Source organism: Galeopterus variegatus, unplaced genomic scaffold (assembly GCF_000696425.1).
Source record: "Galeopterus variegatus unplaced genomic scaffold, G_variegatus-3.0.2 Scaffold3330, whole genome shotgun sequence".
Lineage (NCBI taxonomy): Eukaryota > Metazoa > Chordata > Mammalia > Dermoptera > Cynocephalidae > Galeopterus > Galeopterus variegatus.
Genome location: NW_007729441.1, coordinates 174167 through 194832, shown reverse-complemented (window position 1 = coordinate 194832; position 20666 = coordinate 174167). Strand labels below are relative to the sequence as shown.

Below are 20666 nucleotides of genomic sequence, written 5' to 3'. Positions count from 1 at the left end.
GGCGGCACCATGAGGCAGTCGGGAGGCGCGGCGCGGCTGGCGGCGCTGCTGCTCCTGGCACAGCTGCGCCCCGGGAACAGCCAGTGGAGCGCAGGGGCGGCGACGGCGGCGGCCGAGGTCCAGGACCCGAGTCTGCGATGGAGCCCAGGGGAGCGGAACCAGGGCGGCGGGGCCCGCGCGCTCCTCTTGCTGCTGTCGGAGCGCTTCCCGCGCCGCGCGGGGCCGGGCCGATGGGGATCCGGGACGGCAGGCGAGCGGCCGCGACGGGACAACCCTCCACTGTCCATTGACCTCACCTTCCACCTGCTGCGGTCCCTGCTGGAGCTGGCGCGGACGCAGAGCCAGCGGGAGCGCGCGGAGCAGAACCGCATCATATTCGACTCGGTGGGCAAGTGATCGGCCACGAAAACTTTGACCCCTTCCCCCAGCCCGGGCCTGGGACGGGCGCAACCGGAACTGACCCAGTCTCCTGGGGCAGAGTGGCCCAGGGACACCTCAAGCACTCTCTGAGTGGCTATTTTGTAATAAACGTGCTGAAGAGCCTTTGGCTTCTGTCGTGAGGGCGTGGGCAACCACAGCAAGGTGGGAACCGTGGGAAAGTGGGGGCTCCCAGGCCAGCGGGAGGGAACGAGATGCTGCCAGGGTTGGGGGTCTCCGGGAGAATGGCTTTCAGCCAGGTTCCTGTGGGCCCCATCGCTACCCAAATCCCCAGGAATTCAGAGGTTCACGCACCATTGCACCACCCTCGACCCTCTTCCCAGGGCACTGGGCTCGTGAGTCCACTCCTGACTTTAAGGAGGTGCCCAATGGGGGTCCATTAACTTTCGCCCCCTCCACATGGCGTCAGGTTCGGGGAAGGGCGGGATGGTGGCAGATTGCCTCCCAAGCCGAGGCTGAGGGAGTGGGCAGCGAAAGGAGATATTGGTCTGGGACGCCTGAGTCCTTTATTGAGCCCCTTTCCCGGGTTGGGGCATGAGCTGAGTGGTGCGGGGTCCCAGTGCAGATCCTCCACCAACCTAGCGCCAGGCCCGGGGTGTGCAGGGCTCAGGGTCAGTGCAGGCCTGTGCCCAGGAAAGAAAGCTCAGTGGGTGGGAGGTCCAAAGGAACAAGGCAGCCCGGACCCCCGCTCACTCCCTTTGCCCAGCCACGCAGAACCCCACATGGGTTTCTCCTCTACTTGCAGACCCAATCCTGTCTCCCAAAAGCCCCAGAGGAATGGCTGGGGGCAAAGAAAGTGTACTTTTCCACGGGCTAGGGGATACTCCCTTTTGGCTGCAGGTTTGGGTGGCACTTAGGAGTGGGTGCTGCAAGCAACCCCTTGTGCCACAGGGAGGGCAATCACGGAGGTGGGGACAGGAGTGTGCCAGCCATATCCCGCCCCAAAGCCCCTCGGGCCATCTCACCTTCCGGCCCAGCTAGCCGCTCTTCCTCAGGCCCTGCACTGCCCTCTTCCAGCTCCTCATCCTCTTCTTCCCCGGAAGCACCTGAACCAAAGGAAGGCCCCATGAGGTGACATCCCTGCTTTTCTGGCCGTCAGACCCACCTCACACCCCCACGAAGGGTCTGAACGCCCAACCCCAGAGGCCGGCCTCTTGCTCCCTTGCTCCCTCACCTGGCTGGAAGTCGATGGTCCTCAGCATTTCAGCCACGTGCTCCACGCTCAGGGTGAACTTCTCCATGCTTTCGTAGCCTGGCTCCGGCCGTCCTGACAGCTCCACCTTCGACATCATCCCGACCCTGCGGGGGCCACAGAGGCTCAGTTGGCAATGCCCTGGCACTCTCGCCCCTCCCCAGCTAGTGGAGCGTGTGTGGCCCCTTCCTCTCCCTTTCCACTCTGCCTACTCACTTATTGATCAGCTCCTTGGCCTGCTGCAGGGAAGAAAAAGAGGATGAGAGTCAGCACTGTGCCAGCCCTGGCAAAGTCCCAGTTCTGATTCTCACCACAGACCTGTGGGATAGGTGGGGATGCATATCCCAATTCACTAAGGAGAAAACGAACTCAGAGAGGGTGACTTGCCTGAGGTCATGGGGACAAGTAGGTGCAAGAGGCAAGACTTGAACCTGGGTCTCCAGGTGCTAAGGCCGGGACATCAGCCACTGTGTGGCTCTGTCGGCCTCCCCCAGGACCCACCTGGAGGTAGAGCGCCATCTGTGGCTCCTCCATAGACTGGATGGCAGACTCCACCAGTTTAGAGGAGGCCTCCAGGTGGTCTCCATACTGACGGATGAGGCTGCGGACGCGCTGCAGCTTCTCCTCCTGCTCCCGGGCCAGCGCTTGCAGCAGCTCGCCCTTGCGCTCCTCCAGCACTGCGCACAGGGTCTCGAATTTCTGGTTTAACAACTGCTTCTGCCTCCGGCTGTTATCCTGAAAGACCAGGAGCACAGATGAGCGAGGGCAGGTCTGAGGCCCCCATAGCTGGGAGAGCATTGGATATTTACTTGACCCACTCCCCGCTTAATGGGACTTAGAGCCAAGAAGGAAAATGATCTGTCCTGGCTACACTGTGAGTTAGAGGCAGAGCCAGAATCCAGTCCAGGTCTCTTTGGTAATAACAACCTGATATTTTAAAGTAGCTTCACTGAGTGCCATCTATATCCCTGGTCCTAGTTTTTACTTGCATTATTCCATTTAATTCTCAAAAAGACTATATCATTCTAATCATCACTATTTTATGTAGTTGAAAACTACCAAAACCAAGGCACAGAGAAGTTAAATAACTGGACCAAAGTTACAGAGCTAGTGAGCTGCAAAGTTGGTATTCAGACCCAGCAGCCTGGCTTAGTGTATCCCACCACTTCCAGGAGCTCAGAAACTTTTTGGCCACTTTGGGCAGAGGTCAGAGAGGAGCAGTTCTCTTGGGATCTAGCGGTCTCCAGGCCAGCCAGTCTCTGTTCCCCACTCCCTCTCAGTCCAGGCTCACCTCGATGGTCTGGCACACCTCCTCCATCTGTGTGATCACTGCTTGCACACGGTCATTGCCTGCCACCAGCATCGCGATGCCATCGCTGAGCTCACTCTGCCACATACACAGGTCAGAGCTTAGAGCTGGAGGACCTGGCTTAGAGCTGCACCAGTCTCACCCCAGCCAAGGCTGCCTAGGAGAGGGCTGCTCCTCCCCTCCTCCCCAAATCAGGGCTTCTACAGAGATCTAGAAGGCATGGAACCACCCAAGAAGTATGAAATGTTCTGTGGATTCTGGAAGGAGGTGGAGAGAAGAAGCCCTTCCCCACCAAATGGGAAAAGAATAGACATTCTCAAAACATCCACCAAATGCCAGGCACTAGACTAGATGCTTTATCTGTAGATTCATGTCTTCCATCAGTTCTGAAAAATTCTTCATGATTATCCATTTAGATAATATTGTCTCTTCTCCATTCTCCTTATTTTCTCATTCTGGGATTTTTTTTTTCCTTTTTGTCTTTTTTCGTGACTGGCAACGGATCACAACCCTCAGTGTCGCGCCCGTACCGGACCGGGACCGGCAACGGGATCGCAACCCTCGGTGTTGTGCCCGTACCTCGCTCAGCCAGTGAGTGGCCGGTCTGTATGTGGGATCCGAACCCTTGGCGGGAGCACCGCTGCGCTCCCAAGCAGCGCACTGTAGCAGTGCGCCACCGGGCCGGCCCTATTGGTTGGTTTTAAAAGCCCATTTTTTTTTTTTTAAAGATGACCGGTAAGGGGATCTTAACCCTTGTTTTGGTGTTGTCAGCACCACACTCAGCCAGTGAGCGAACCAGCCATCCCTATATGGGATCCGAACCCATGGCCTTGGTGTTATCAGCACTGCACTCTACCGAGTGAGCCACGGGCCGGCCCTAAAAGTCCATTTTTTAAAGAGCATTTTATTCATAGTGACTTTCTATTCTTTAGTAATTCCAACACCTGAATTCCTTGGGTATCTAAACCTATAATTTTTGTTTCTTTTGACTTCATTCATGGAGTACATTTCTTTGTGTATTTTCAATTATCAGCTAATATTTTATTGATTTTTTTTTTTTGATGGTTGGCTGGTATGGGGATCTGAACCCATGACCTTGGTGTTATAAGTCTGCACTCTAACCAACTGAGCTAACCGGCCAACCCCACTATTGAGCTTAATCTGAGGAACACCTAAGGGCCTAAATTGAGGATATTTTCCTCCAAGCAGAATTTGCATTTGCTTCTGTCAAAAGCTAGGGGGCACAATTGACCACTTTAGAGCTTCGGATTCCCGTTTAACCTGACGTCTTCGAAATCTTAGATGCAGGTCCCCCATCTTGGAGGGGTTTGGAGGCAATAGTCTCTTCCCTCTAGCCCAGTGATATTGCCAGCACTGGGCCTCTGGGAAATGCTGCCTTTTCTGTGCTTGCCAGTCAGGGTTCTGTTTTCACCTCACTCTCCCCTCCTTTTCCCACCCCACCCCCACCTGGAGATTCCCTTTACTTCCTATTTGCCAACCAACATAATTTTCAAAATTATGTTTTACGCAGAATCTGGTTGCTTGCTAATGAGAGGACCTCGAAAGTATCTATCTAGCCCACCTTTTATCCATTATTTAATGTTATCCTTACAACAGCTCTCTGATGTAGGTATTTTCATTCCCATTTTACAAGTGAGGAAAGAGAGGGCCAGAAAGGTCAAGTAACTTACCCAAGGTCACATACTGAGTCCAGCACAGAGCTGGAACTTTAGCCCTGATCTGCTGAATTTTATTTATTTATTTTGTTTTTGGCAGCTGGCCGGTACAGGGATCCAAACCCATGATCTTGGTGTTATAAAGCTGTGCTCTAACCGACTGAGCTAACTGGCCAGCCCACGGACTTTAAAGCAAGATGGAGTAAGAAGCTGAAATTTGAGAGCCTGTCCTAAGCCCCCACTCCCACATGCCTGCTTCCTCCCCTGCTTGATACCTTCTGGCGCTTGTAAATGGTGGGCAGCGGGGCCACCTCACAGTCCTTGTGGGCACCGAAGACCTTGCAGAGAGAGCAGGTGGGCACTTCACAGCTCAGGCAGTAGATATTGATCTTCTCATCTTCATGCTCCTCGCACATGAGGTGCTGCTCAGCCTTGGAGTGCAGTGGCCTGGAGGGGAGTGGGCAGAGTGGCAAGGTGGGTCAGAGGCCAGGCCCAGAGGAGGTGGCCCCGAGCGGGTGGGGCCCCATGAGCACCTTCTCTTCAGCCTCCGCCACCACCTTCTCTGCCCCTGCAGGTGGTGCTGTGGCTCAGCAGGTGAGTGACTTCTGCAGTGCTCTTACTTGGGGTATAGAAGGAGCTAAGAGCTGGAGGAGGACTGGATTCAAGAATAGTGTGTATTCCAGGAAGCAGGGAAACCCCATAGGTCAGGAAGTCATGGGGGTTGACAGGGACTTTGTTGGTGGGCTGCCAGACCCTCCTCAGGAGGAGAGGGTAAAGGGGAATTATTGGCCAGGGAATTAGAGCTCTTCCTTTCTGGGTGACCTGGGGCAAGTCCCTCCCTCTTTCGGGGTCTAGTTCTCTCATCTCTAAACTGAAGAGGCAGGTTGATCGTTTCAGTCCCTCCCTCTGGCCCTGATGGGTTCTTTGGCTTTGTCCCAGGCCCTGCCCTTTAAAGAGGTAAGAGGCGCTGACCAGCTCACCGGGATGACTCCTGCTTGTAAATATCAATAATGTTCTCCACTAGCAGGTTTCGCTGCAGGCCATAGACACCATGTCGGTCCAGGACAACCTCATGTCTGCAAGATGGGCAGCGGAAACGGCCTCCCGAAGACACAGTGGTAGAGCCCCGAGATTGCCACAGAGGGTTTGAGGCCTGTGGGGACAGTTGATGTGAGAGGACAAGCACAGTGAGGCATGGGGAAACTGGGAGGAGGCAGGGGAAAGGTTGTGGGGGCTCAAGAGTAGAATGGTGGAAGAAGAGGCATTAGCTCTTTTCTAAGGCTAGACCCTCCTCTGAGAGCAGCTTGGGGTAGGTGGCCATGGAGATAGATCTTGCTTCCCACTTCTGCCTTTACTCAGCCCACCTCCTTGAGTGTCCCTGCATCCAGAGCCTAGCTTTGGCCAAGGCCTCATCAGGATGGGATTTCTCCAAAGGGATTGAGCTTGGACCTATAGGGAGACACTGGCCTTGGCAGGAAAGCTGACATAAGAAATTAGACTCTGAGTGGTGCAGCCAATGTCTTCCAGGCTGGGGCCCACATGGCCACATCTGGGGGGAATTCTTTGCAGTCCCGGGCAGGGGTGCAAGCAGAGACAAGTGCTGAACAAGGGGGAAGACAAACCATAGCTAGCTGGCTAATTCTGGGAAATCGTTCCAGGGACTAGGAGTCTTGAGTCCTGAGTTCTTGTGCTGCCCCTGTTGCTTTTTTTTACTATATTAATTTGGGCAAGCATTCAACCTCTGTGAAACTGAGGACTAAACTGGATTATTTGTTTTACATCAGATATTGAGTGTGCTAGATAATTGCTAGGCTCTGAGTTAAAGGTGGGACCAAGGGGCCGGCCCATGGCTCACTCGGGAGAGTGCGGTGCTGATAACACCAAGGCCCCGGGTTCGGATCCTACATAGGGATGGCCGGTTCGCTCACTGGCTGAGTGTGGTGCTGACAACACCAAGCCAAGGGTTAAGATCCCCTTACCGGTCATCTTTTAAAAAAAATAAATAAATAAAGGTGGGACCAAGATGCATCCCTGCCCTAAGGATGAGCAGACAACCGCATCAAATGGGACGGCTGTGGTGATAGGGGTAAGCTCAGGAGGACTTACCAGAGATGCTCAGCACTTCCTTCCACTACATCCCCTCCTTAAAGAATTGTCCTGAGAGGGAGAACCCCAGCATGCCCCTCGCCACAGATGATTGCTTCAGAGCTGAGGAGGTGATCACCTGACCCAAACAGGATGAATCAAGTGTTCTCTCCCAGGAATTTGGAATTGAGAAACAGAAGCTGAGTTGGCTATACCAGGTGCTGCTTTGGAACTGGAAAGACCTGTGGAGCTGGGCTAAGAGCTGACATTATGGCCATCCTGGAAAGTTTGAGGGGTCAGAAACTATGAACAGAGATGGCTGGTCTGCAGAAAAGAATCAATTTGTGGAGAGAAGCAGAGACCAAAGACCTGCAGAAACTGCTGTTGTTCCCTGATGCTCACCCCTCTTCTCCAGTAATAGAGCCCCTAAGTTTTAGCAAGGCATCATATAAGGACCATTTATCCCAGCCTCCCTCCAGCTGCATGTGGCCAGGTGACTGTTTTGGGAAGGGAATAGAAATGCAATTTCTCGTAAGTATCTTTAATTTTTGTGCAATTTCTAGGAAGTAATCTTTAATGGGAGGGGCATGTCCCACTCTTTCTCTTTTCTCCTTCCTGCTGGCTGGAATGAAAATGGGACATCTCAAGTTGAAAGAGCCATCTTGAGGGCTGGCACATGGCTCACTTGGGAGAGTACGGTGCTGATAACACCAGGGCCATGGGTTCGGATCCTATATAGGGATGGCCGGTTGGCTCACTGGCTGAGCGTGGAGCTGACAACACCAAGCCAAGGGTTAAGATCCCCTTACCAGTCATCTTTTGGAAAAAAAAAAAAAAAAAGAAAAAGAAAGAGCCATCTTGAACCATGAGGTGAAAGCCACATGTTGAGAATGGCAACAAGATTAAAGGATGGGTCTCTGCTGAGGCAGTCCTGGACTGCCTATCCATATTTCCACTTCAAGAAAAGGAAATTTTTACCTCTTTCAAGCTGCTGTTATTTTGGGTTTACTTACAGCAGAACCTAATCTTAACCAGCTGGAAAAACCATGCACTCCTAGGGAGTAATGGAGATAGTAGTCCCTATGACTTTGCATATTTAGATGTATTTCCTACAATTGGGTTCCATGAAATACTCCAAATCCCTATATTATACACCAACTGGAAGACCAGTTTGGAATGACACTTATGTGTGCACAGCAGCACCCCATCATGCACAGAGGGCATCCAAGTCAAGAGTCTGGTTTGATCCCTTGGTAGCAAGAGATGTAGGCAAGGCAGGAAACGTGGCCCCTGTGTGAAGCGGACAGCGCATCTTGGGGAAAGTAACTGGCATGTGGCACAAATACCACATTTTTCTTGGGATTTCTTAAAAATCATAAGAAATTAACACTTTAGCCCATCATAAACCTGGAACAGATTAGTTTGAGATTATCTGAGGCTGTGTTTGTGCTTCTGTCCTCAATAGCTAGAACTGCATGAATATTGTTGAGTTTAATTTACGGAATGTGTTAATACAATTACCTTTTAGGCTGGCCTGTTAGCTCAGTTGGTTAGAGAATGGTTCTGACAACACCAAGGTCCAGGGTTCGATCCCTGTACTGGCCAGCCACAAAAAAAAAAAAAAAAAAAAAAGAAAATTAAGGTTTGTTTGGTTTTTGGCTGCTAGCTGGTAGAGGGATCAACCCCTGGACATTGATGTTATCAGCACCATGCTCTAACCAACTGAGCTAACTCTACAACTACCTTTTAATATTTAGAATCCAAGTGAGTAAGCAGGTATTGAGAGAACTCTAAGCCTGCAAGCTCCTGGAGGGATCTTGATTATCTTTGACTTGCTGGTGGCAAGCACGTAGAAGTGTTCAGTAAATGTTTACATGGGAGGAAAGGGAACCTATAGCCCAGAGCAAAGACAAACTCTTGGGTAGCCTCTCTCCCTGCCTCCACCACTCACTGCATCCTTCTTCTTCCTGGGGCACAAATGCAGATATATTCATTATTTTACATTCAACAAATGTTTTGAAGGCCTATTATGTGTCAATTATTGTACCATGGGTTTTCCTGATGTTGCTGAATTTAATCCTCAAGAGCTTCTGATAAAGATGGTGGAAGAGCTGGACATTCACCCCTAATTTAGACTACAAGAAATACAGTGACAGTGGCTAACATCTATTAGGCACATACTGTATTCCTGCATTTGTTCTAAGTCTTTTATTTGTATTAACTCATTTAATCCTCATATCAGCCCTCTGAAGTTGGTACTATTAATAGCCCCATTTCAAAGATGAGGAAATTGTGGTCCAGAGAAGTTAAATAAATTGCTCGTGTTCATCAGCTAACAGGTGGCAGAGGCAAAATTTGAACTCAGGCACTCTGATTCCAGAGTCTGTCCTAATAAGCATTATACTACATTGTCAGATACAATAAAATTAGGCCAACTGAAGGATTATGCCCAGAGCTGACACTCATCTCTCTGAGTCTCAGGCAGCGATAGAATTTTTTTTTTTAAGTAAAGAGGTCATGGAGAACCAAACAGCAACTCTTTTTTTTTTTTTTTAAAAAGATGACCGGTAAGGGGATCTTAACCCTTGACTTGGTGTTGTCAGCACCACGCTCACCCAGTGAGCCAACTGGCCATCCCTATATGGGATCCGAACCCGTGGCCTTGGTGTTATCAGCACCGCACTCTCCCGAGTGAGCCACGGGCCGGCCGCGCAACTCTTCACAGAAGAAAGAAACTACAGCCTGAAAATCAACTATGCAATTATGGATTAAAGTTATTTAAGCAAAGATGACCCATCAAATCAAAACCCTGTGTGCCGTGGAGTGCTATAAAGGCCCCACTTTCAACCAGAATGACCTGCTTGTCTGTGAAACGGAGTGGAAATAGCTCAAATCTTAGGGGAGACTCCTCCCATGGATCTGCACACGCCTCCAGGGTAGGTAATTCATTGGACTCTGTGTGAAAAATACTCTTGAGACAACATAAGTAAATCGAGACACTCAACTACCTCTTAATTCAGGTCATACCCCTCTATTCACCAAAGAAGCCAAAGGACTAAACAGAGATTCCAAACAAACGACAAAATCCAGCCAGCCAGCTTACATTTAAGAGAACAGCGAAAGCAAGCCAAGGTAAACACAGTCCCAGATAAAACTACTCTATTCGGATCCAACAGAAGATGCAAGCCAAGATAATAGGAAAAGAAAAAGAAAGCATGACATGTAGAGGCCAGCTGCCAAGAGAAAAAGAAAAAGAAAAAGAAAGCATGACAAGCAAAGGACAGATGAAGAATATCCTTTGGAAGAAGAAATGTTCCAAGAACTAATACAATTTCAATCTAACATTTTTTTTAAAGAAATAAAACAGTTTCTTGATTAAAGAAAAGATATAAGCGATCAAAGCTGGGGAAGACTGTACCAGCCAGCTGCACCCCCTCACCCCCCTCTAAAAAGTTGGAGAAGAGAGCTGGCAGAAAAAGGAAAGAAATTATGTAAAATATATTGTAAACATACCCACATTTGATAGTGGAATGGATGACGCTAACAAAAGTCACATAGATTGTAGTAGAAAATAACAGATAAAAGTTATCAGGACTACAGCCTACAATATGGATTGACCTTGAAGACATTATGCTAAGCGAAATAAGCCAGACACGAAAGGACAAATATTGTATAATTCCCCTTATATGAGGTACTTGGAATAGTCAAATCCATAGACACAGAAAGTAGAATGCCGGTTGCCAAGGACTGTGGGAGGGAGAATGCGGAGTTATTGTTTAATGGGTACAGAGTTTCAGTTTTGGATGATCAAAAAGTTCTGGAGATTGGTAGTGATGGTTGCCAACAATGTGAACATAATTAACGCCATTGAACTCTACATTTAAAGATGGTTACGACCGGGCCGAGCCCGTGGTGCACTCGGGAGAGTGCGGCGCTGGGAGCGAAGCAACGCTCCCGCTGCGGGTTCGGATCCTATATAGGGATGGCTGGTGCGCTCACTGGCTGAGCGTGGTGTGGGCGACACCACACCAAGGGTTGCAATCCCCTTGCCGGTCATGAAAAAGACAAGAAAAAAAAAATGGTTGCGATGGTAAATTCTTGTTATGTGTATTCATCACAATTTTCTTAAAAGGAAAAAAGTGGGGGGAGAGGGGTTGTACACTTAGCTCAGTTGGTTAGTGCCTTATAACACCAAGGTCACGGGTTTGGATCTCCATGCCGTCCAGCCGCAAAAAAAAAAAAAAAAAAAAAGGAAAAGGAATCAGGACTTGGGATATCTTGGCAAACGCCTTACTTCAAACTCCCCACAGTCAGGACTGACTTCAGGCTTGACCCGAGGCGGGCTGAGGGCACACTACTTCTCTACCACTCCCTGCCTGCCAGTGAAATTTCTTTAGCAGCTGATCCCATTGGTTAATCACCGCCTTTCTCCTGGAACTCAAAGGGCTGAGGCATCAATACTCAGGTAGTCCAACGCTAAGTCCTTTGTTTGAAGAGTCCCTTTCCTGGGACAGAGGGAGGGACTATATCTCTGCCTTCTTCACAATCTGGCTCAGGACTGGTGCTCTCCCTGGAGCAGACACCACAGTCCAGTATTTTGCATGTAGCCTTTCATTCCCTGCTCCCATAGTCCCCTCCTGCTTCTAGAACCTAATTCCTCTGCCATATCCTACCGATATCTGGCCTGACTCTGGCTTTCCTCTTAACCTCCTTCCTTTCTGTGATTACTTCAGCAATGCTTTCCCCCACCCAACTCCCAACCCCACTTCTTTCCTAGTCTGGTCAATATACTATACACATGTGCCCTTTGATATTAGGATCAAATCTGACTAGTAACAAAATAGCGAAGTTTATCTTTTGGACTTTCCAGGTCCCTCTGGCTCATGGCAGAATACTTGTGTTGCTTAGAGGCTCTCACTGTGTTCCCCCAAAAATGGTGTATGTACTGATGAGAAGCATGAAGATTTTAGGCCCTATGAGGATGAACATTTAAGATTTGTACATGTTTCTTCTAATGCATATTAGGAAAAAACAGCCCATAAAACTCGTGATTTTTCATGGATTTTACTGTTTAGGCTGAGGATAAAGTAAATATTTAAGCTCTAAAAGTGAGTCTTTTTATTTTATTTTTTGTTTGTTTTGGTACCTGGCCAGTAAGGGGATCTGAACCCTTGACCTTGGTGTTATCAGCACCACCACTCTTCCCAAGTGATCAACTGGCCAGCCCTAAAAGTGAGTCTTTTAAAATTGAACTATTAGGGGCCGGCCCAGTGGCGCACTGGATAGTGCGCCGCTTGGGAAGCGCGGCGGCGCTCCTGCCCGAGGGTTCGGATCCCACATACAGACTGGTTCCCGCTCACTGGCTGAGCGAGGCGCGGGGGCAACACGTAATAACTTCGTATAGCATACATTATACGAAGTTATACGACCTCCAAGGGGTCTAAAAAGAACCAGAAAGAAAGAGAGAGCCAGAAGGCTGGTGCCATGGAAGGCAAGAGAAAAGAAATGTTATGCTCTGCTGAAGCATGTTACCCTGTATTTTCCTTCCACATTTTTGGAGTATTTTAAAAAGTCGTAAAAGAAAATGAAACCATGTGCCATATATCTTCTGACTTTGAAATATTAAAAATGTAGCTGAGTTAAATCAATCCAATGATAATGGAGTGCCAAGTAAGAATTAATTTAAAAATGGTTGTATTCAACTTCATGGCACTAGAGTCTAAGAGAAGAAATACTGCTGGCATCTCTTGGCATGATTTACCACAACTATTAAATTGTTGTATAGGTGGTACACAGCTATAGCAAAAATCAGAAAGGTGAAATGAAAATGAAATTTGGGAAGTTTGCACTAACCCTTTCCTGACACCCTCCCCCTATCAAAATTTACCTGACTTTTGTCTCGAACCTTTTGCAAATGTTGGGTGGCTATTTTGAGAAAGTCATCTATACTAGATATGTGGATAAAATTCTTACCCCCTGGTTAGAGAGTGGTGCTAATAACACCAAGGCCAAAGGCTTGGATCTCAGTACTGGCCAGCTGACCCCCGCCCACCAAAAAAATGGTAAAATCTCTGTAGTTTCTTTAACAGAGGGTATTTAATGCAGCATGATATAGGGGAAATAGCACAAATCACAATAGTTTTAGCAGTGCCCATGGCTGTTTTCAAATCACATTACAGTTGTTGCTGAAATCTCAAAAACCAATTATGCTTATCACTACTTCTAAATTCTAGTAGTTATTAGGCCCATTGCTAGATCTCATTATTTAATGTGTTAATCAAAAAGTACATATATTACTTAATCAAATGTGCATTATGTATTTTTGGTAATTATATCCCAGTGTTTCCCAAGCTTTTTTTCATTATTACCCTCTCCAGGAGCCTTTTTATTTTTTAAAATTTTTTTCCTTTTTTTGTCTTTTTTCGTGACCGGCAACGGATCGCAACCCTCAGTGTCGTGCTCGCGCCCGTACCAGACCGGGACTGGCAACGGGATCGCAACCCTCGGTGTTACGCCCGTACCTCACTCAGCCAGTGAGCGGCTGGTCTGTATGTGGGATCCGAACCCTCGGCGGGAGCGCCGCTGCGCTCCCAAGCGGCGCACTGTAGCAGTGCGCCACCGGGCCGGCCCTCCAGGAGCCTTTTTAGATATTTCCCCCCTAATTGCTCTCCTCTCCCCCACTAAGTGTCCCCCCACAGTTATACTATATATCTGTTTATGTAAGGTATGCATATCTATGCTTTATACATAAAAGAATAAATTTTTTGTCCCCTTCCAAAAATCCATTTTTTCCCCTTGGGGGTGAAATCACCCCACTTGAGAATGCATGCTGTATTCTAATACAATAGTTTCTTTTATAATCATGTATTATACTTTATGCATCTTAAAATATTGTTCTTAGATGGGATCCACAAATTTCACAGACTGACAAATGAGTCCATGGCACAAAAAAAGAATTTGCTCTCTTCCCTGACTGTAAGTCCCTAAATTTTCTGATCACAAATTATAATTTTATATTCTAAGGAATTAGATGGCAATTTCCTTAATATATCTTCACAGCTGATGGTCTCTACATTGGGCTAAAGATCTCTCAGCTGACTACTATCTAGTCAGTAAAATCTTTTCTTCTGCTTCTGTTTGTCTTTCGATTTCAAGACAAATAACTGATCGGCTCTATTGTACACATAAATGTCTTGTTCTTAACTTAAATCTTATATTTACACAAGGGAGCCAGGCCTATAAAGTAAAATTCCAATGATGTGATGTGTAGAGGAAATTCCATCACTCTAGGAAACAGAACACCTAGATTTATGTCCCTACACTGTCCTTTTGTTTGTGTGATTGTAACTTTTTCCTGTGTTCTGTCCTGTAAAATGGAGACAACGTCCATTCCATCTAATTCAAATGGAATCATGTTAGTGAAGGTACTCTATAAATCATAAAGCACTGCACAAACAGAAAAGGATCGATAACAATCCTAATCTAGACCTTGAAAATAAATGACCACATAGAACCACAGGGCATGAAATAACTGTTCTTCACTGTGAAGGATAAAATGGAATGGCATAAATAAATGGAATTTAATTTTAGGCTATGTTCAAGGCTTTTGTATGGCATACATACCATGAGCTATCTCTCTTTTAGGCTGCATGCTGCTTTCTATTTCCTTTGTAATGTTCCATAGCATCGAACAGAAATGGCCCATCTAAAAGGATGCTTTGTAAATGCTGTTACTCTAGCAAATCCATACTTATCTCAGAATGTTTCCCTCTTCCCTGGATATCCAGGGAGACACTAATTTGGGACACAATTGCAGGGTGCAAAGGAGGTTGTTGAAGGCTATCTTCCTCAATCTGATGGCCTGCCAGTAATGAATGGTGGATCACACAGGTTCTGTGAGCCAGATCCTTGGAATATACTGGAGATACCATGGTGAAATAATGGGCAGAAGACCAGACATTTGGAGTAAGGTTGAAGAGCCTTAAAAGAATAAATTTCAGTAAAGGCTGAGCTGTGGGTGTAGGAGGAATTTTGAGTGGAGGGCTAGCGATGGCTGACAGAACCTAGGAAAGAGCCTGGCACAAGGGGTTGGTAAACTAAGCCCTACTGCTGAAAGATGGATAATCAGAAGAGTGGGCCAAGTTAGGACACTCTTAACGGAATGGAAAGCCCTTGAAAAATGGAAATCCATAATAGTACTGCTCACATCTGTGAAATCATATTGTTATAATTACAAGTGATATTAAAGAACAGTTTAAAATTCCCTTTTAATCAACAGATATGTAAACAGACTTGAAGAGGTGAAATAGGCTGATTCACATCACATGGCAAATTAACTAAGAAACTTGTGGGAGGAGAACCCAGGAGTGCTAAGTCTCAGTCTAGGTGTTTGTTCCCACTAAACTTAAGATTCTTCCTTACAGAAGAAGTAAGCTTCCTAATCCTGCTATGAGGTTAATGCAATTCATAAAATTTCAGTGAACCAATTTCTCATGAAGCAGCAGCAGGTGGCAGTGGTTGAGGAGGTAGGCTGGGTTGGATTTTCACTGAGGCCTGTTCCCACTGGGTCCTAACAATGAACTAGTAAAGAAGTGGAATTCAGAGAGGAGTGGAACAGAGGTCATCTCTTTCCCAAACTGCCCTTTGTTAGTCTTGATATCCCCCCTCTGTAAGTCCCTCCCTAGACAAAAATCCTCCAGAAAAGCTGTTCCCGAACAATCTCCTTACAAGGACTTCTGGATGCCTGTTAAATTAGAACAGGTTGCAGCTCATAAATAAGTGCCCACAGAGAAGTGGGGGCAGGTATAAAAATAAACGGAAGGCTTGCTTTAAAGTAGTTTAGGAGTGAACAGAGTTTACAAATACAGAAACACATGGGAAGATGTTTGTGTCAAATTCCCACACCAACAGCTTTCCTCTAGTCAAAATTCTTGGTAGCTGAGTGGGAGCAAGTGTGGGAAAGAGACAGGGAAAAATTAGAGAGGGTTAATATAGTGTCTTGGTGTTTCATTCTGTTTCACTTCAGAAAGAGAGATGTGCTACAGCTCTAAAGAGAACTATTTAAATTATGATGGCGATTATGTAAAAATATGCATGGGGGCAAGGTCTTGAAAGTAATAAGAAAAAATGAAAATAATTGTGTTGGGGGGGGGAGGATTACTGATGATTACCTCCCAAATCCTAAATACTGTTCAACATTTTTAATGAAATGTTTTAGCATTTCAAATTTTGATTACTGGCTGTCTAGTTAACCTGATTTATAAAATCACAGCGCCCCCAAATTCTTGTTTGCTGTCCATTACAGCAGTTTTTAGGATCTCAAAACACTGGAAACTATCTAAATGTTTTAGAGGACAGATTAAATAGACTGTGGTCCAGTAGAACCACTATATAGTATATAAAAAGGAAGACAGAGACCTGAGTGTGTACATATGGAATGGTCACCGAGACAGAATAAATGCACAGAGGCAGTGTAGGGCAGTGAGTCCAGTTTAAGTATGTACAAACATGCAAATATGTATCTACTCATAAAAATTTCTGGAAGGACTTCCAAGAAAGTTGGTAATGGTTACACTTATCTAGGGAATTGAAGGTCCAAAGTGAGTGGCAGATTCACCTTTCATGATATGAACTTCTATACTGTTTGAAAATAAATATATATATATATATATTAAAAAATTTAAATATGACATACTGGTGTCACTTTTATAACTGTTAACTTTCTAGGCAATGTTCTAAAGGTATTCTTCCTAAGTGGTCTGAAGACAGAGGAACCAAAAGTCCTATTCTTGTCCCCATACTTAGAAAACAGACAATCTGATTATGCCTAGAGTTGCCAAAATGTGGAGGCAATGTGTGAAAAAACTAAATATGCTCATCTTTCAGAGGGAGAGCTACTGAGATACACTGAGATGTATATACATAAGTACAGCTGAAGAACTGGGTCAGCCTCCCACCAGGCCCTCCCAAATAAAGTAGCAAGAAAAGGAACTGTTTACTCTTCTCTCCTTGCAGGTCCTAGGAGTGTTCAGTACTTTAAAAGATGCACATCACTCCAAATCCACAGAACCACCCTAAAGCCCTGGGAATCATGCTATCTCTCAAATATTCTTCACAAAGTTTGACCCAAACCATTCGCAGGTCTCTCTGGGATCAGATCAATATTCTAGAGCTTCTTGGAACCAGAACAGTGTGCCTGGATACAGAAGACTGACTTAAACAGGGGAGGAAACACACATCTTCTAGCCTCCCTTTATGGGGCGTATTCCTGGGCCCCTTTGCCAAATGATGCATGTGGCTTGCACTTTCACATTCTGACCACTTTTCTACAGGACACATTACATTAGCTTTCAAAACTTCTCTTTGTTCTCCTATATTTCAGGTTCCAACGAGAGGCTGTCTCACTATAAATTCACCAGAAAGGATGGCAAAATCTTCCTGCCCTTCCCTCCTGGGCATCTCAGCCTGAAGGATGTTCAGAGAGTTAATTAGACCATAGATGGTGGGCAAGGCGTAGCTTCTCATACAGGACTTGAGCAGGCATAGCCTTCAGTCTAGGCCCCCAGAGAGGGAAAATCCACTGACTCACGACAGCCACATACTGGCAGGTTTGGACACGTAGAAGAATAGGAGATGGAAATGGACTTTGATGGGGAAATGGCAGGAGATCAAAGGGTGCTGGGCACTCAGTGAAGATGGCAGACAGCAGACAGACAAGGGGTGGGCCACAGGGCCCAGCATGGGATGGCCTGACTCAGCCAGCTCACTCTCTCCCCACAAACATGCTGCCCCATGGAACTTAAGAGGGAAGTATTTTCTTGGTTAAGTTAAAAATCACTTGTGTTCAACACATTTCCTCATAATTTCTGACATAGATGAAGAATACTTGTTCATGATACTTCTTATCACTGACAATCACACTAAGCCTCCCAGCTCTGGTCTACTGAGAGTTTTTACTTCATTTGCAAGGGCTTTTGCCTCATAATTTCTGACATAGATGAAGAATACTTGTTCATGATACTTCTTATCACTGACAATCGCACTAAGCCTCCCAGCTCTGGTCTACTGAGTTTTTACTTCATTTGCAAGGGCTTTTATGTGTGCCTTTTCCTCTCACTCTCCCTGATCTCTGTTGGTACCCTACAAGAACCTCCACCAGTGGCACAAGGCAAGAAAGAAAGCCCATTCATAAACCATTCTGGTACGTGCTGCTTTTATTTTTGAAACCAGAGGCTAAAATGATACCTGTGAATTTGATTAGCTATGCTGTTCTCCATGACAACAAATAAACCAAAACTAGCTGCACTTCTGGGAAGTAAAATTTCCTCTCTGCCTTCTCAGCTTGTCAAGTGACCTCGATACCTTTTAACCAGCAGGACTCTTTACGGAAGAATCTGGAGGAGGGTACAGTTATGAACTAGAGTTGGGGAGAATGTCCAGTTTCCTGCCTACTATGTAACTCTGTCCCCCAAAATGGATGTGGTGAGCTTTGTCTTAAATACAAATAGTTCTACTGTCATTATGGAGTTTTCTCACAGGGTTGTTTTTGTTTGTTTGATTATCTCACTGATCTTTTCACCAGATTTTCCACAAAGTCTGAAACTCCAAACTGGAATGCAGAGTCTAGCACAGGCTCCCTTCCTTCTCTGAGTCTATGGGATCTTCTCCACTCTGTGGATCCCAACGTTCTAGCTACTGTCTGCGTACAGGCTGTACCCACCAGCCGCACTGCGGCTGCTGACTCATGCTTACTTTGGGATCTGCTAGGACCCCAGCTCTTCGGCTCTTCAGCCACAATAGCCACCACCCACCTCACAGAGCACCCCATCCATTGCCTGCTGGAGTCTCAGCTCTGACCTACTAAGTCTTCCCCAAATCTGTGGCAGTTTACCTGGCCCTGCANCCTCATAATTTCTGACATAGATGAAGAATACTTGTTCATGATACTTCTTATCACTGACAATCACACTAAGCCTCCCAGCTCTGGTCTACTGAGAGTTTTTACTTCATTTGCAAGGGCTTTTGTGTGTGCCTTTTCCTCTCACTCTCCCTGATCTCTGTTGGTACCCTACAAGAACCTCCACCAGTGGCACAAGGCAAGAAAGAAAGCCCATTCATAAACCATTCTGGTACGTGCTGCTTTTATTTTTGAAACCAGAGGCTAAAATGATACCTGTGAATTTGATTAGCTATGCTGTTCTCCATGACAACAAATAAACCAAAACTAGCTGCACTTCTGGGAAGTAAAATTTCCTCTCTGCCTTCTCAGCTTGTCAAGTGACCTCGATACCTTTTAACCAGCAGGACTCTTTACGGAAGAATCTGGAGGAGGGTACAGTTATGAACTAGAGTTGGGGAGAATGTCCAGTTTCCTGCCTACTATGTAACTCTGTCCCCCAAAATGGATGTGGTGAGCTTTGTCTTAAATACAAATAGTTCTACTGTCATTATGCAGTTTTCTCACAGGGTTGTTTTTGTTTGTTTGTTTGATTATCTCACTGATCTTTTCACCAGATTTTCCACAAAGTCTGAAACTCCAAACTGGAATGCAGAGTCTAGCACAGGCTCCCTTCCTTCTCTGAGTCTATGGGATCTTCTCCACTCTGTGGATCCCAACGTTCTAGCTACTGTCTGCGTACAGGCTGTACCCACCAGCCGCACTGCGGCTGCTGACTCATGCTTACTTTGGGATCTGCTAGGACCCCAGCTCTTCGGCTCTTCAGCCACAATAGTAGCCACCACCCACCTCACAGAGCACCCCATCCATTGCCTGCTAGAGTCTCAGCTCTGACCTACTAAGTCTTCCCCAAATCTGTGGCAGTTTACCTGGCCCTGCACCGTCCCTGAAGCCCACCTGGAAGACGTCGTTGGCACACTTGCGGCACAGGTTGTGCTGGCAAGGCAGGATCACCACCGGTTTGGAGAACATTTCCAGGCAGATGGGGCAGATGAGCTGCTTCTCCAGGTTGTCCATGCTGTGTGCATCCCCTAGCAGCGGCTTGAAACCCACTGTGAAGTTCATCCCCTCAGCGATCGTGCCTGCCCTGGCCTTGGCCCTGGTCCTGGCCTTCTCTTACCGCCTCTGGACCCTTCCTCGTTTACCTTAGTCTGTGAATTCTTACGTCCCTTTCTGTTGCTCACTCTTGAAATAGCTCTGCTATCTCTCCTGTCCCTTCAACAACTTGTCTCGTCCTTAGCTGTCTCCAGACACTTCTGAGTCTCTATTCTTTGCTCTGTACCCTGGCCAGGCACATGTAGCTTTATCTATCCCTCCCTCCCTGTAAAATGCTCCTTTTGTTCCTCAAATGACTCTCTCTTGTTCACTCTGTGGGCAGCACTGTTTGTCCCTTACTCCCCAGGAAGAAGATTAATTTTACCATGGGGGTGGGGAGACAAGGGGCATCTGCATGACATTCCTACTCCCGATTTAGCTCATGTAAGGCGAGCCTCAGCTGTCACCGAGTGAGTGACCCTGACTCACTCGGGAATGAGTGACTCCCTTGAGCAAGAGCAGGGGTGAAGGGCATCACTGTTTATGGTGAAAGGTGGGCCAGCAAAGGTGTCGGTCTCTGCTTGCTCTCACTCTGGAGACTCCTATGAGCCCCGAACCCCCATCCTCTGGCTTGGGCCCTTCTTCCTGGACAGTGACACAGAATCTAAAACAGCCCATGTGAGAGGCCCCGTACATGGCTCAGGTGGCAGGAAAGATCTTGCCAGACCTACAGTCAGTGACAGTTTCCTCCTCCACAGGCTTAGCCAGTGACCCTGACCCACCTCTTCAAGGCTGTGTGGTTCAGAACAAGGGCATCAGAGACTAGAGAGAGCCTCTTGTCCAACCCTCCTGGTCCATTTTTGTTCTTGCCTAGCCCTTTCTTACATCACCCTAGGAAAAGACGCTCAAGAGGCCAGAAGTGACCATTGTGCCAGGGCTTGGAACTACCTTATGAGCATGCCCCTGAGAAAGTGT

At 47.0% G+C, this 20666-nt stretch overlaps 2 protein-coding genes across 2 annotated transcripts; one reads left to right on the top strand and one right to left on the bottom strand.

The window, feature by feature from the left end:
- The first annotated feature begins 9 nt into the window (after positions 1-9).
- Positions 10-542, top strand: UCN (urocortin). The gene has a single exon (XM_008584656.1). The coding sequence runs from the start codon at positions 10-12 to the stop codon at positions 394-396; it is 387 nt and encodes a 128-aa protein (XP_008582878.1). The 3' UTR covers positions 397-542.
- A 383-nt stretch (positions 543-925) lies between these two features.
- Positions 926-20042, bottom strand: TRIM54 (tripartite motif containing 54). The gene is made up of 9 exons (XM_008584655.1): positions 19554-20042; positions 5596-5768; positions 4891-5062; positions 2922-3017; positions 2132-2365; positions 1847-1869; positions 1613-1737; positions 1404-1484; positions 926-1061 (listed from the first exon to the last, which is right to left on the bottom strand). Exons 1-9 carry the CDS (start codon positions 19719-19721, stop codon positions 1051-1053), a joined length of 1083 nt encoding a protein of 360 aa, XP_008582877.1. The 5' UTR covers positions 19722-20042; the 3' UTR covers positions 926-1050.
- Between the last annotated feature and the right edge of the window lie 624 nt (positions 20043-20666).

What these genes read in the sequence shown, in the direction of transcription:
- TRIM54 (XM_008584655.1), bottom strand. Translation starts at nt 19,721, where the DNA reads ATGAACTTCACAGTGGGTTTCAAGCCGCTGCTAGGGGATGCACACAGC. An exon ending in CCATTTACAAGCGCCAGAAG is followed by an intron (nt 3,018 to 4,890) that starts GTATCAAGCAGG and finishes TGTATGTGGCAG; the next exon opens with AGTGAGCTCAGCGATGGCAT. An exon ending in AGGTGTGCCAGACCATCGAG is followed by an intron (nt 2,366 to 2,921) that starts GTGAGCCTGGAC and finishes CTGGTCTTTCAG; the next exon opens with GATAACAGCCGGAGGCAGAA.
- UCN (XM_008584656.1), top strand. Translation starts at nt 10, where the DNA reads ATGAGGCAGTCGGGAGGCGCGGCGCGGCTGGCGGCGCTGCTGCTCCTG.